Consider the following 15,764-nt stretch of genomic DNA (forward strand, 5'->3'; position numbering starts at 1 on the left):
AAATTTTTGTTTTATTTTTCTTGGGAAGAGTATATAAGCTTTGGGGTAGATTCAGTAATCCAGATGAGAGAGGGAGTGTCTTTTCTTATATAGTGGATGGATAAAGGAAGCTTTTGAAGGAAAGGTTAGGAAAAGCAAATTGTGACAATTAAAACAACAGTTTAATTTGTTATGTCCAACTGTTTGAGACCCCATGGACTGCAGCATGCCACGCCTTCCTGTCCATCACCAACTCCCGGAGTCTACTCAAATTCATGTCCATTGAGTTGGTGATGCCATCCAACCATCTCAACCTCTGTAATCCCCTTCTCCTCCTGCCCTCAATCTTTCCTAGCATCAGGGTCTTTTCAAATGAGCCAGGTCTTCGCATCAGGTGGCCAAAGTATTGGAGTTTCAGCTTCAGCATCTGTCCTTTCAATGAATATTCAGGACTGATTTCCTTTAGGATGGACTGGTTGGATCTCCTTGCAGTCCAAGGGACTCTCAAGAGTCTTTTCCAACACCACAGTTCAAAAGCATCAATTATTTGGTGCTCAGCTTTCTTTATAGTCCAACTCTCACATCCATACATGACCACTGGGAAAACCATAGCCTTGACTAGAGGGACCTTTGTTGGCAAAGTAATGTCTCTGCTTTTTAACATGCTGTCTAGGTTGGTTATAACTTTCCTTCCAAGGAGCAAGCATCTTTTAATTTCATGGCTGCAATCACCATCTGCAGTGATTTTGGAGCCCAAAAATATAAAATCTGTCACTGTTTCAACTGTTTCTCCATCTATTTGCTATGAAGTGATGGAACCAGATGCCATGATCTTAGTTTTCTGAATGTTGAGCTTTAAGCCAACTTTTTCACTCTCCTCTTTCACTTTCATCAAGAGGCTCTTTACTTCTTTGCATATCTGAGGTTATTGATATTTCTCCTGGCAATCTTGATTCCAGCTTGTGCTTCCTCCAGCCCAATGTTTCTCATGATGTACTCTGCATAGAAGTTAAATAAGCAGGGTGACAATATATAGCCTTGACGTCCTCCTTTTCCTATTTGGAACCAGTCTGTTGTTCCATGTCCAGTTCTAACTGTTGCTTCCTGACCTGCATACAGATTTCTCAAGAGGCAGGTCAGGTGACAAAATGTGGTCCACTGGAGAAGGGAATGGCAAACCACTTCAGTGTTCGTGCCTTGAGGACAATTAGAAAAGGGTATATATAAAACTTGGAGAAGGAAATGGCAACCCACTCCAGTATTCTTGCCTGGAGAATCCCGTGGACAGAGGAGCCTGGTGGGCTGCTGTCCTAGGGTCGCACAGAGTCGGACACGACTGAAGTGACTTAGCATGCATGAATGCATATATAAAACTGAGCTTTCCAGGTGGCACTAGTGGTAAGGAACCCGCCTGTCAATGCAAGAAACGTGAGAGACATGGGCTTTGACCCCTGGGGAAGATCCCTTGGAAGAGGGCATGGCAACCTACTCCAGTATTCTTGCCTGGAGAATCCTATGGACAGAGGAGACTGCAGGCTACAGTCCATACAGTCACACAGAGTCGGACACAACTGGAGTGACTTAGCATGCACCCATGCATATATAAAGCTCTGGATCTATAAATGGATTCCTTTAAAACCACCACCACCCTCACACTTCTGGAAGTCTGTGCTTCCTCTGGAGGTACTGGTTTGAAGGAACACTTCTTTTAGTGATTAATTAAAGCATCTATAAGGGCTGGAAGCTCAGGCAAGCAGTTGCTCAAGGGCTCCAGAGCTCAGCATGTGCAGGGTAGCAGGCTGTGGACACCATGTACAGGGCCCCTCTAGGCCCACCAGTCTCAGCCTGGGCCCAGAAGCCTACAGCCCCGCTATTTTCATGTCTTTCAATAATATTTTTTGTCAAACTATGAATCTGTGGATTTAGCTCATTGAATCCCAGTAAAAATTCTGTCAGGTGCAGAACTAGCACTGCCAAATCAATTAGCTAAATTATGACTTTTAATCATAAAATTTGACTTAATTTTTCAGTTCAAATAAATTCATTAATAAACATTTCAAAAGCTATTACAGAAAGCTCTGGAAAGATGAATGCATTTTAAACAGATTAATAAAACCAGTCAAATCACAATTAAATAATGCAGATATAATTTATTCATTTTAATAGATTAAACAAGTAAGAATAAACCTATATACATTTCTCATCATTTAAATTGTAATGATGCAGTGTTATATGTAGTTAAAATATAACTATATATTAAAATATGGGCTTCCCAGATTGAGCTAGTGATAAAGAACCTGCCTGCCAGTGCAGGAGATGTAAGGGATGTGGCTTCAGTCCTTAGGTTGGGAAGATCTCCTTGAGGAGGGTATGGCAACCCACTCTAGTATTCTTACCTGGAGAATCCCATGGACCGAGGAGCCTGGTGGGCTACAGTCCATAGAGTTGTAGAGTTGGACACAACTGAAATGACTTAGCATGCATGCATACATATTAAAAAATAATGAAGGACGAGTAACTAATTAAAAGTAATTAAAAGCATGATATTTCCTTACTATTGAAAACTGGTCATCAGCTTTTGCTATAAAGTAAGAAAGTCATAGACACTGCTTCATAAATAACTCTGTTAATGTCATATATATCATAATCAAAATATCCCTGTATTTAATGAGAGAGAACAGCATATGAAGCTAAAAAATCTATTTGGCCCAGCATCTAGGAAGTCAATCTTTATAGCAGATAGCAAATATTACATATATAATGAAACAAAGTAAGATGAGATTGAATGTAATTGGAATATATAGTTCATGATATAATCAAATTATATGTTTTAACTTACTGCATGGCAGAGTGTATATGTATATAACACATATATAGCAGAATGAATTTAAAATAAATCACTTTACCTTCCAGTCCCTTGGTTTCACCCAGTGTGTTTCGAAGAATCTGATGCTCTGTAAAATATTCTAATTATATTAAAAGAATTAGAACACTCTTGGACATAAATCACAGCAAGATCCTCTATAACCCACCTCCTAAAGTAAAGGAAATAAAAACAAAAATAAACAGATGGGATCTAATTAAACTTAAAAGCTTTTTCACAGTGAAGGAAACTATAAACAAGGTGAAAAGACAACCCTCAGAATGGGAGAAAATAATAATGAATGAAACAACTGACAAAGGATTAATCTCCAAAATGTACAAGCAGGTCATTCAGCTCAATACCAAAAAAACAAAAAACTCAATCAAAAAGTAAGCAGAAGGCCTAACCAGACATTTCTCCAAAGAAGACACACAGGTGGCTAATAAACATATGAAAAGATGCTAGCACACCATCGCTCATTATTAGAGAAATGTAAATCAAAACTATAACGAGGTATCACCTCACACCAGTCAGAATGACCATCATCAAAAAATCTACAAACAATAAATGCTGGAGAGGATGTGGAGACAAGGGAACCCTCTTCCCCATTGATGGGATTGCAAAATGATATAGTCACTGTGAACAGTATGGAGATTCCTTAAAAAACTAAGAATAAAACTACCATATGACCCAACAATCCCACTACTGGGTATATACCCTGAGGAAACCAAAATTGAAAAATACACATGTACCCCCAGTGTTCATTGCAGCACTATTTACAACAGCTAAGACATGGAAGCAACCTAGATGCTCATTGACAGATGAATGGATAAAGAAGTTGTGGTACATACACACAATGGAATATTACTCAGCCATAAAAAGGAATGTGTTTGACTCAGTTCTAATAAGGTGGATGAACCTAGAGCCTATTATACAGAGTGAAGTAAGTCAGAAAGAGAAAAACAAATACCGTATATTATCACATAAATATGGGCTTCCCTGGTGGCTCAGACGGTAAAGAATCCGCCTGCAATGCGGGAGACCTGGGTTCAATCCCTGGGTTGGGAAGATCCCCTGGAGGAGGGAATGGCAAACCTCTCCAGTATTCTTGCCTGGAGAATCCCCACGGACAGAGGAATCTGGTGGGCTACAGTCCATGGGGTCACAAAGAGTCAGACACGACTGAATGACTAAGCATACAATGCATAAATATGGAATCTAGAAAGACAGTACTGATGCACCTATTTGCAGGGCAGTAATGGAGACACAGACATAGAGAACAGACTTACAGACACAGTGGGGGAGGGAGAGGGTGGGGCAAATGGAGAGAGTAGCATGGAATCATATACGTCACCATACGTAAAATTAGATAGTCCGTGGAATTTGCTGTATAATGCAGGGAGCTCAAATTCAGTGCTTGGTGATAAGCTAGAGGGGTGGGATGGGATGGAAGGTAGGAGAGAAGTTCAAGAGGAAGGGAATATACATATAGCTATGGATGATTCATGTTGATATATGGTAGAAACCAACGCAATATTTTTAAGCAATTATCCCCCAATTAAAAATAAATTTTTAAAAAGGAATTAGTGTCACTACACTAAGCAGTACTGCTTCACACTTTGACGGTGCTTTTGTTTCCAGCTAATAAAATCTGACTTGTTAGTCGCTCAGTCATGTCCAACTCTTTTTGGAGAGGGTTTAGGGCGTGTTAGGATGGGGGCCAGTAGAGGTGACGCTGCAGGAAAAGGCAGGTGTGAGCTGACACCCCGCCACCTCCTCAGGTCACAGTCTGCAAGCTTTTCATCTTCTCTGTGTTCTACCTCCTTTCTCCAGGAGTCTAGTCCCTATGGGGGCCTCCCACCTTTGAGTCTGTGGAGGAGGAGTGGGTGGTCCCCTGATCTCCTGGGGGTTAAGACCTCTCCAGAGATGGGCCCAGGGGTGGGGTGCGTGATCTGTCCAAGGTTACTCAGAAGGTCGGTGGCAGGACTGGGACTCACACCAGGCCTCCTGGGCCCCCACAGGAGCCACATTCCCAGCACCTGAGTCCCCAAGGCCCCTATTTCACAAGGTTGGTCAGGGAGCTACAGCATACTCCTCCTTGACAGGTGAAGGGAAGGGGGCACCCAGGAGGTTGGTGGAGCTGGGGCACAGGTCCTCAAAGGGTGGCACGGCTGGAGTGGGGGGGGTCACATCATGGGTTGGCAGGGATGGCTGTTGGGGGTGCTGCTGCTGCTGCTGCTTCTTCTGGTTCACTTTGTGCTCCTTTGCCTGCTGATTTTGGAACCAGATCTTCACGTGACTTTCAATAAGCCCCCATTAGCAGCCAGCTCTGATTTCCCCTGAATGGCGATGTAATGACTGTACAGCACTTCCTTCTCCAGCTCCAGGCACTGGTGATCAGTGTAGCTGTTTTGTTATTTTAGTCCCTAAGTTGTGTCTGATTCTTTTACAATCTCATGGACTGTAGCCCATCAGGCTCCTGTGTCCATGGGATTTCTCAGGCAAGAATACTGGAGTGGGTTGTCATTTCCTTCTCCAGGTGATCTTCCAGACCCAGGTTTTGAACCTGTGTCTCTTGCATTGGCAGGCGGATTCTTTACTATGAGCCATCAGGGAAGCCAGTTTGGTGTAGACTACATAGTTTTTGTCTTTGGTCCTGGTCTTACCCCTGCCATTGCCACCTTCAGCTGCCACGCTACACCACATCCACTCACAGGAAGTCTGGCTTTGCCCTCCGGGTGAGGACGGTATGCCTGGGCTGCAGAGACACTGCACCAGGAGACCAGGGCCAAACCCCCGGGGACTTGGGCACCACGCACTAAAGCTCCATGTGTGTACTGATCGCTCAGTCATGTTCGACTCTTGGTGACCCCGTGGACTATAGTCTGCCAGGGTCCTTTGTCCATGGGATTCTCCAGGCAAGAATACTGGAGTGGGTTGCCATTCCCTTCTCCAGGGGAGTCTTCCTGACCCAGGAATCAAACCCTGGTCTCCCATATTGTCTTTACCTTCTGAGCCACCAGGGAAGCCTCTAAAGCTCAGAGGAGGCCTGAAAGCCAGAGAGGTGGACTGGCGGTGGGAGCCCATTTACCCTTTGGTGCAGCGAAGGGTGCATCTGAGTAGCTGGTGAAGTCTGGGTACTGCAGGAGCCTGGGGGTCGAGGTCAGGCTTGGGGTGTGGGGATGTAGGCTTGTGGGCCCAGGCTGAGACGTGGGCCTGGCGGGTCCAGGTTCCCAGGGGAATCATGTCCAGCCACAGCCCACCAAGCACATAGTCCATCCACATCAGGTACACGGTGTACACGCCTCTCCCTGCTGTGTCTGCTGGGCCCTGCGGGCTTGGAGCAACTATTCACCTGGACTCCTGGCCCTTGTAGATGCTTTTCAATTGATCATTGAAAGAAGTGCTCCTTCCTTTAAATTTTTTTCTTTTTCTGCATTGGCTCTGTGGTATCCTTGAGTTTCTTACACCTGGAAACCACCACAGTGGAATTCCAGGTAGGGGAGGGCTGGTCTTTTCTTATAAAGTGTGAAGGAAAATTTTGAAAGAAAGGCTAGGAAAGCCAAATCTTTATGACAATTAGCAAAGGCTATATATAAAGATCTGGATATATAAACAGATTCCTTTAAAATCATCACTACCCTCACACTCCTGAAATTCAGTATTTCCCCTGCAGGTACTGGTTTGAAGGCCATTTCTTGGCCTACCACCAAAACAGTAGAGGTGGACCAAAGTGATAGACAAGATACGTGTCGTGGGTAGAATCCACAGAACTTGATAATAAATTGAATTGGGGTAGAGAGTAAGGGAGAAGTGAGTGTCAAGGAAGACTCCACAGTAGAGCTGCTATTTGTTGAGACAGAGAAGACACGGGAAGAAGATGGCTTCATAGTTTTTTTGTTTATCTTGTTCTGTTTTAGACAATTTATTGACTGATATTTTATTGAGTTATAACTCTAATGTTTTGGCTAAGTTTATCGAATAGAAATGATTATTGGCACGTAAGGTAACCTTATTTGCAAAATGATTTTCCCTTTTAAAATGTCTTTCCTCACCCTCAACATTCAAATTCTTAGCAGCTTCTCAGACTCAAATTCATCCTCAAATTTTATTGTGATGTGCTGAATGATTACATATTCAAGCTTAATTTATATGAATAGTGGGAAGTTTATTCTTAAACACAGTTTTAGCTATAGTAGAATGCAGCAAAACTCTATATTGCTTTTCTTCTGTGGCCCCTACCAAGAAATATAAAGAAGGGACCCATGCGTCCTGTGTGGTACATAGTAAGTGTTCAGTAAAGAAATGTTGAGTCACATATAGGATATTCACCTACTAAATTTTTTATAAGACATTTAAAAAGAAATGAGGCATTTTTACATAGACACATAAACACACAATTCAACTATTTCTTAGGATTCATTCCTTTAGCTTGCCAACCAAACAACGTAGCTCACCACCCAGTTCTACAAGAATGAAGTCCCTGGCCACTGCAGTCGCTGACCTTCAACACATCCCGAAAGGAGTTCCAGACAGAGAGCAGGAATGAGGCACTCTGTGCTCTAGGGAAATTTGGTAGAGCTGGCCTTCAGGTAGTTAGATCTTTTCAGAAGACTTCATGAGCCTAATTTTTTTTATATCTTCTCACATCTAGAAGAGCACTAAAATCATTAAGAGACATTTGCTCCTTGTGACTATCAGCAACCTTCTCTGCACTAGCAGCAAGCCTCTGCCAAAATGTATGCTTGACTGCATGTATTCCCCTTCATCAAAATCATACATACTGACCTCTGCCAGACTCCCACCTCTGGCAAGCAGTTCCTCAGAGCCATCTGAGAGGTTGTGTCCTGGACTATAGTCCTCATAAGCACCCCCACTCCAACAAAATGTAACTCACAGCTCTCAGTTTGGGCATCTATTTTCAGTCCACACACTCTTACACTCATATTATATGCCCATAGATAACCTTTTACTAATAACTGAGGTTTTTAAATGGTAAGTTTATGCCCACATGAACTTACTTATTAATTTAACAAACTTATTTAATAAACAAAGTTTATTAATTCAATAAATTTATTATTTAATAAACTTATTAAGTATTTTGTTCACAACATAAACGTTTTGAAAATATTAAAAAGCCATTTCTTTCAAAGGTCCCAGAGGGGCTCATTCTGCAATGTCTCCGTTTTTCCTGTGCAAGTGGTTGACATGTTAGACTGAGGTCTATAACGTGCAAAATATCATATGTGCTTTTAGTGCACATTTCTGCCTCCACCCTTTTCTGCACCGTCAGTGTCGTGATGCCCTTTGCGGCTGTGATATCGCTGGCGTGGGAACCTAGAAGGCGCTGGCCACTTCATTGGCCGGTCCAGTGTTGGCCCTGATCCTGCCCCATGCCCCCAGCATCCATTGCGCGGGCCTTGAGACCACACCCCTGAAACCGCTAGCCATGGCGCCCTGGGGTTTGCAGGTGGGTCTCCAGGCGGTCCTCTTTGGTTCTTCAAGGGCATCCTCGCCTGGCGCTTTCCTTTCCAGCATGTGCGGGCCAAGCCTCACTATTCAGCCCTAAAATGGGCCCAGGCGGCCACTGGGCCACAGAGCAGCAGGTAAGGGCCTCGGGGACTGCGTTCCATAACGGCTGGGACCTTGGGACCTCGGGGGTCCGGTGACCGTTGGTTTGCGGGGCTGCCTGAGAACGGAAGGCCTCGACGTCGTTACGCAGTCGTTGTGCACCGCCCTGCGCCAGGCGCCAGTCAGACGACTGTCCCTGCCCTCGAAGAGCTCGTCTTCCTGGCGCAGGGCTTGTTGGTTTCTGTTCATGAGGCTGAGTGAGCTCTCTTCTACTCCTGCCTCAATGCGAGCTTGGTGTTTATATCCCCGATAAGTGAGTAATGAACTCTTAAAAAATTTGCGTAATATATACTTACACATATGTGTGTACACGTGACACAAATATAGATGAATATGTGTGTGATTTTATGTGAGTAAACAGACTCTTCAAAGAATTAATATATTTTATTACATTATTAACATTCATAGATGTACTTGCATTCATGGGATAAACTCCACTAAGATATGTATCAGTACATGTGTATGTATCATATGTGTACATAGGCAGACATTGTTGGATTTGATTTGTTAATGTTTTATTTATGATATTTGCACTTACATTCATAAATGTTATTGTCTATGTAATTTTTTGGTGTAGTATACAGTTCTTGTCTTGTTTGGGAATCACTGCTCTTTAAGTTTCAAGAAATGAGTTCAATGACTTTCCTTCTTTACTTGTGAAGTTTGTATATCATAAGGATTTTCTGTTCTTTGCTTGTTTGATAAACCTCACCTGTGAAACACTTTCAGCCTCGTGTCTGTTACTTTTGGGAGTAAATGAGAGCCTTTTGTGTACTTTTCTGTTTTCCTTTCAACTTCATCAAGTTGATGAAGGAAATCAATTAATTTTATTGATCTTGATTGTTTTCTGTTATACTGATTTCCCTGCCTTTAAGCTTGTTCAGTTTCTAGCTTCTTTATTGAATCCTTTATTTACTTGCAATCTTTAAAATACTAAATTAATTTAATGCTCTTCTTATTTTTAATTCTAAGAGCTGCTAAAACTGCATCCACAAACCTTAAATATGTGATATTTTCTGAATGGTTCTAACTAGAGAGTAATTTCCATTTTTATTTTCTTTTTAATCTGTTACTTTATTTAGGAGTGCTATTTCAAGTCTTCAAACTAGACAGTTTTTTAAAAATCTGTTTTTATTTTTGACTTATTTATTTGCTTTATGTTAGAAAATGTAGTCTACATAATATTATATCTTTGAAGTGTATTAAGTCTTTGGTTACCTAGCATATCATCAATTTTTATAAGTATTTTATGTGATTTGAAAGGAAAGTAAATTCTTTTATTAGGTACAGGGTTCCCTCTATTTATATTGTTTTTGTTTAGTTGCTAAGTCACGTCTGACTCTTTTGCGACCCTGTGGACTGTAGCCCAAGACTGTTCATTGGGAGGGTCAAATCTTGTGTATATGTACTACTTTTTTTGCTCACTTGATCTATAGATCATTGAGATAGGTTGAAATAGCTCACCATGTTTTTGCGAAATGTCGAGTTTCCTGTAATTCTGTCAGGCTTTGCTTTGTATATTTTGAGGCAATCTTAGGTACTTAAAAGTTATAAGTATTATAGCTCTTTGATGGATTGTCCCTTCTATTATTATGTTGAGTCTCCATTTCTCCTTATTAATGCTTTTCCTTTAAATTCTATTTTGTCTGATAGAATGTTGTTAAATCAGTGTTGTTTTTATTACCATTGGCATGGTATAGTATTTTCTGTTTCTTTGTTTCTTTATTGCACGACATAATATGTCTAAACGTATATTTCAGTGGCATTAAATTGTTGTGTGTCTATTACCACAATCCATCTTCCCAACTTTCATCATCCGCAACTGAAATTCTGTACTTATTTAATACTAACTCTTCATTACTGCTTCTATCTCCTGATAGCCAGTAAAATTTGACTATTCTAGAAACCTCATTCAAGTGGATTTCTAGAAATTTTGTCCTTTGTGTTTGGATTATTTACTTAGCATGATGGCTTCTAGGTTCATCCTAGAAGTATTGTGGTCTGTGTCAAGATATCATTTTTGATATTCTGTGATCTGTGTCATTTTTTAAGACTGAATAATTCCATTGTACGTATATACCTACTTTCTTTAGCCATTCATCTGTTAATGGACATTTGGGTTGTTTTTACCTTTTGGCTTTTATGAATAATGCTGCTCTGAACATTGGTGTACAAATATATGTTTGAATCACTGCCTTTGATTCTTTTGGTATTTACCTAGAAGTGGAATTGTTGGATCATATGGTAATTCTGTGTTTAATTTATTGAAGTACGATGACAGTTTTCCATAGCAACTGCATCATTTTCCTTTCTCACCAGCATCCATTTCTTTATTTTGAACTTTTTGATACGCTTTTGCTTTATGGATGTGTTTTATAAGCAACATTTTTAGCTACATTGTCTAGTTTGATTGTTCAATCTGTCTTTAAATAAATGGAATGAGTCCACTTTTATTATTGTGATTACTGAAGAAACAGGGCCAGATTTACTTCTCTTTTGTGTTTTTTGTATATCACACTTCCCTGTCTGCTGCTGAAATTTTCTGAATCATCTATACTCCTCCTGTCTGTCTGTCAGTCATTCTATGTGTTATTTATTTTTCCAGCTCTGTTTAGGCTCCATAGATTATGTTTATGTTATTTTAGTGTGTTACCTTAGTACATATTTGTCCATAAATTTTTTCTGACAAAGTCAGTCATTTTTTAAATATTTGTTTCTGTTGACAATAACAGTCATCTGTTGTTTTTTTTTTAATAACAAGGATCTTAAGGTACAATGCCCATTGAACTTCTTCCTACCCAACACTGTTATTGTTTCAGTATTTTAATTTTAACTTTTAAAATGTAATCTTTCATTATGTTTACTGACATAATACATATTTTTTTAAATGGTTTTTTCAGTAATCTTTTCTGATACAATGTTCTTTCATTTAAAAGACCACTTTTATGGAGGTTAATGGTGTGGATCCTGGATTTGTATCCAGGTCCACCACTTATTTTGTTCTTTGATTTCTTTATGTCAAGTGAGTGTAATACCATGTTAAGTGGGTTTAAGACTAGTGCCTAACTCAAAGAGGCTTTGTGAGCATTTAATAAGTGAATATATGTAACTATGTCTTTGTCTCCCATTGTTAATTGGAATTACCACAAATTTCGTGGCTGAGAGCAACACAAATGTATTATTTTACAGTTCTGGAGGTCAGAAGGCTAAAATGTGTAAAATGTGTTCAGCATTCCTTTTTGGAGGCTCTCAGGGAGAAATCTGTTTCCTTAGCTGTTCTTCCCTTCAGAGGTTGCCTACATTCCTTGGCTTGTAGTCCCTTCTCTTATCTTTAAAGCCTGCAGCATTGTATCTTCTCTTCTCTGACCTTGGCTTCCATTCTCACATCCTTCTCTGCCTTTGATCTTCCTATCTCCCTCTTGCATGGTTCCTTGTGATTATGTTGAACCCACTGGATAATCCAGAATAATCTCCCCATTTTGAGATTTTAGTTTAATTACATCTGCAAAGTCCCTTTTACCATGTAAGGTAACTTATTCATGGGTTCTGGGTGGTTAGGATGTGGACACCTTTGGGGAGGCCATTGTTCATTCTGTCACTTTGTATACATCTCATCTCTATGTCACTTTGTGCTGAAGTACATCCTTAATTATTCTGTTAAGTGAGGGTCTGTAGGTGATAATCTCAGTCTTTTTACATATTCAACAATATAAACTTCTTGATGGGCGGTTATTTTTGTTTCAGCATTTTTAAGACATTAACCTATTGTCTGCTGGTAACTTTTCTAACAAACCAATAAATGATATACTTTTGGCCTCTTTGTTTTTTTTTTTTTTTTTTTTTTTACAGAGTGGGTAAGGATTTTCATATGCACCAGATTGTATTGTATTGTACTATATTGATGGCATCCTGTCATCATTGATCATTGCATGGGTCTTTAAAAACTAATAAATTGTATGTTCAAGTTATAAAATAGTCACCTGCAAATTCACCGCATAAGACAATAAGTAGGTTATTAGCAACATTTATCTTCAAATCTTTCTCTTATTTTATCTCTCTGCCTTCTATAACTCCTCAAGAATTTTGTGTTTATTATTGTCAACTGGAAGGACCACAAACTATAAAGAGGTCAAAAATTGATTAATGGGGGTCTTAGAATTGCAATTGGGGGAACCACAGTTTTGGAGGAAGCCAGAACAGTGTCCCACTGGAGGAAAATAGGTAGAGTTTTTGATGGGGGAACGGGACGTTCTTGCGGGTTTAAACAAATTGTTTATTGGAGGAACATTTGTTACATATATGCAATCGGCTTATCAAGCACATCTCATATGTTACTAGGGAAAGGTATATTTTCTTTAGTCCAGTTCTTAGCATATTTCAGCAACTCAGCAGCTGTTCAGCAGTTTTATTTTAGAGTGTTCAGCAAGAGTTCAGCAAGGGCAGTGACTATGGAGGTCCTCAGGTCTCCATCATCCCTGATTTAGTTCTTTTCATATTATCTTGAAGTATTAAAAGCTTTCAAAATCACACGTGTATGTCTACAGTATATTTCTTAGCTTAACTGTTTTTGAAGTTTACAAAAAAGAAAAATATTCTGAATGAGTTTTCTAATAATTCCTCTTACCAATGATATTTTACCAAGGTTAATTGTTTTATTTTTACTGTAGTGTAATATTTCATTGTATTATTAGATCATAATTTGTTTATTCTCTTAGTGCTGGGCTTTTAGTGTTGTTTCCAGCTTTTAGATATTATTCTCAAGGCTACTGTGGAAGATTTTGTACTGTTTTCTATTGCACATGTGAAAAAGTTTTTATTTGTGTGTGTGTGTGTGTGTATGTAGGTATGCGTGCATGCCAAACACTTCATCATGTCTAACTCTTTGCAACCGCATGGACTGCAGCATGCCAGGCTTACTTATCCTTCCCTATCTCCTGAATTTTGCTCAAACTTGTGTCCATTGTAGGTATGTGTGTGTGTGCTAAAGTCGCCTCAGTCATGCTCTGCTCTTTGTGACCCTGTGGACTGTAGTCCTCCAGGCTTATCTAGCCATGGGATTCTCCAGGCAAGCGTACTTGAGGGGGTTACCATGCTCTTTGGATCATCCTGACCCAAGGATAGAACCCATCTCTTTTTTTTTTTAGAACGCATCTCTTATGTCTCCTGCATTGGCAAGTGGGTTCTTTACCACTAGCGCCACTTGGGGAGTAGGTATATTAGGATGTAATTGCTGAGATGTAGGGTAATGTTTAGTTTTTAAAGAAGATGCCAAACTTTTCTGGAGTGGTTATATACTCTTACCAGCAATCTAAGAGATACTACTAATGTCTATCCTCTCTGCTTGATGTTGTCAAACTTCTTTTGCCAGTTGAATTACAGAAATGTTGACTTATGATCTTAATTTGCATGATCCTGATTAGTAATGACATTGAACATAACTTGTTATGTTTATTTCTTCTTCTGTGAAATGCCTGTACATATCATTTGCCTGTGTAATTGTTCTAGTCGTTTTTTTTTTTTTTAGTGTAGTTCTTTTTTTTGTTCTTGAGACTAATTTTTTGTGGTATGTATGTTAGATGTCACTTCAGTTGTTTATTGCTGTTTAACAAATCGCTCTAGAATTCACTGGCTTAAATCAAGAATGATTTATTATTTCTCTAGGCTCTAGGCTCAGAGGGGTGTTTTTGTAGCTTCATATGGCCCTGGGTCACTCATCTGACTATATTTATTTGATGGCTGGGTGGGGCTGGAAGGTTCAAAATGTCTTCACTCATGTCTGGTGGTTCAGAACTTTTCTGTGTGGCTGATGACTTGGAGCATGTGTAGTCTCAGCAGGGTAGTTGGATTTCTCCCACAGTTCTTCGCTTCGAGAGGGAGAGGGGAAGCTGGCAGGACTCTTAAGGGCTAGGCCTGGAACTGGCATAAAGTTATTTTAACAGGTCTCTGTTGGTCAGAAGAAATCACTAAGACAAGCTCTGCTTTGAGAAAGAGGAATAGACTCTACTTTGTGATAAATAGACATGCATGTAGGAATTGTGGTTATCTTTGGAGACTGCTGCTAAGTCGCTTCAGTTGGGTCCGACTCTGTGCGACCCCAGGGACTGTAGCCTACCAGGCTTCTCTGTCCATGGGATTCTCCAGGCAAGAACACTGGAGTGGGTTGCCATTTCCTTTTCCATCTTTGCAGACTATGTACCAAATATATTTTGCAGCTATCATTTCACAGTATACAGCTTTTCTTTATTAAAAGTGAGATTTATCAAAAGTTCTTTATTTTAATACAGTTAAGTATATAGACTTTTATATACACTCTTGTTTAAAAATCTTTCCTTTCCCCCATCAGAGAAATATTAAATATATTTTAAAGTTTTAATTTTGATATTTAAGTACTTAATTACACTGGAGTTAAATTTTTATTTTGTTTGTATATTTGGTGTGAATGAGAAAATGTTCAGTTTCAATTTATTCCCATGTGGTCCTTTTTTTCTAGATCAGTTTTTCCCACTGACTTGACATGTCTTTTTATTTTTTTGTCGTTTTTAGTTGTGGTCTATTCTTTTTCACGTAGAGAAATCCCTTGAACATTTCTTGTACAGCTAGTTTGGTAGTGATGACCTCTTTTAGCTTTTGCTTGCATGTAAAACTCATAATCTTTCCATTAACTTTGAATGAAAGCCTTACTGAATAGATTATTACTATTTCCCCCTTTTATCACTGTAGATATATCATGCCACTTTCTTCTGGCCTGCAGAGTTTCTGTCGAAAGTTAGCTATGAGCCTTATAGCCTTGTACATAACTTGTTGTTTTTCTCATGCTGCTTTTAATAGTCTCTTTAATTTTTACTATTTTAATTACATGTGCCTTGATTGGTCCTCTCTGTGTTGAACCTGTTTGGGACTCTCTGTACTTCCTGGACCTGGAAGCCTTTTCCAAAGTTAGGAAAGTTTTCAGCTCTATGTCTTCTCTCTCTCTTCTCCTTCTGGGATCTCTGTAATGTGCATGTTAGTATGTTTGATGTCCCAGTGAAAGTGAAAGTAGCTCAGTTGTGTCCAACTCTTCAAGACCCCATGGACTGTAGCCTGCCAGTCTCCTCTGCCCATGGAATTGTCCCAGCCAGAATACTGGAGTGGGTAGCCATTTCCTTCTCCAGGGGATCTTCCCAGCCCAGGGATTTAATCCAGGTCTCCCGCATTGTAGGCGGATTCTTTACCAGCTGAGCTACGAGGGAAGCCTAAAGGTCTCTTAAATTGTCATCTTTTCTTTTTTTTTTTTTTTGTCCTGTTTCTTTTC

The 15,764-nt window shown here is 39.8% G+C and overlaps 2 protein-coding genes across 2 annotated transcripts in view; one reads left to right on the forward strand and one right to left on the reverse strand.

The window, feature by feature from the left end:
* Positions 1 to 4,915: 4,915 nt before the first annotated feature.
* LOC113906201 (homeobox protein CDX-1-like) lies at positions 4,916 to 5,695 on the reverse strand. Its single transcript, XM_027564098.1, is given in 3 exon segments — positions 4,916 to 5,157; positions 5,160 to 5,248; positions 5,475 to 5,695. Coding segments are annotated over 3 exon segments (552 nt in total).
* A 4,256-nt stretch (positions 5,696 to 9,951) lies between these two features.
* DNAH14 (dynein axonemal heavy chain 14) overlaps positions 9,952 to 15,764 on the forward strand; it is a 376,162-nt gene continuing 370,349 nt past the window's right edge. Inside the window, exon 1 of the mRNA XM_027564099.1 lies at positions 9,952 to 9,965. Coding sequence (XP_027419900.1) covers positions 9,952 to 9,965 — 14 coding nt within the window. The remainder of the gene's footprint in view (positions 9,966 to 15,764) is intronic.

The sequence above is a fragment of the Bos indicus x Bos taurus genome, chromosome 16, assembly GCF_003369695.1.
Source record: "Bos indicus x Bos taurus breed Angus x Brahman F1 hybrid chromosome 16, Bos_hybrid_MaternalHap_v2.0, whole genome shotgun sequence".
In the NCBI taxonomy this organism is placed as follows: domain Eukaryota; kingdom Metazoa; phylum Chordata; class Mammalia; order Artiodactyla; family Bovidae; genus Bos; species Bos indicus x Bos taurus.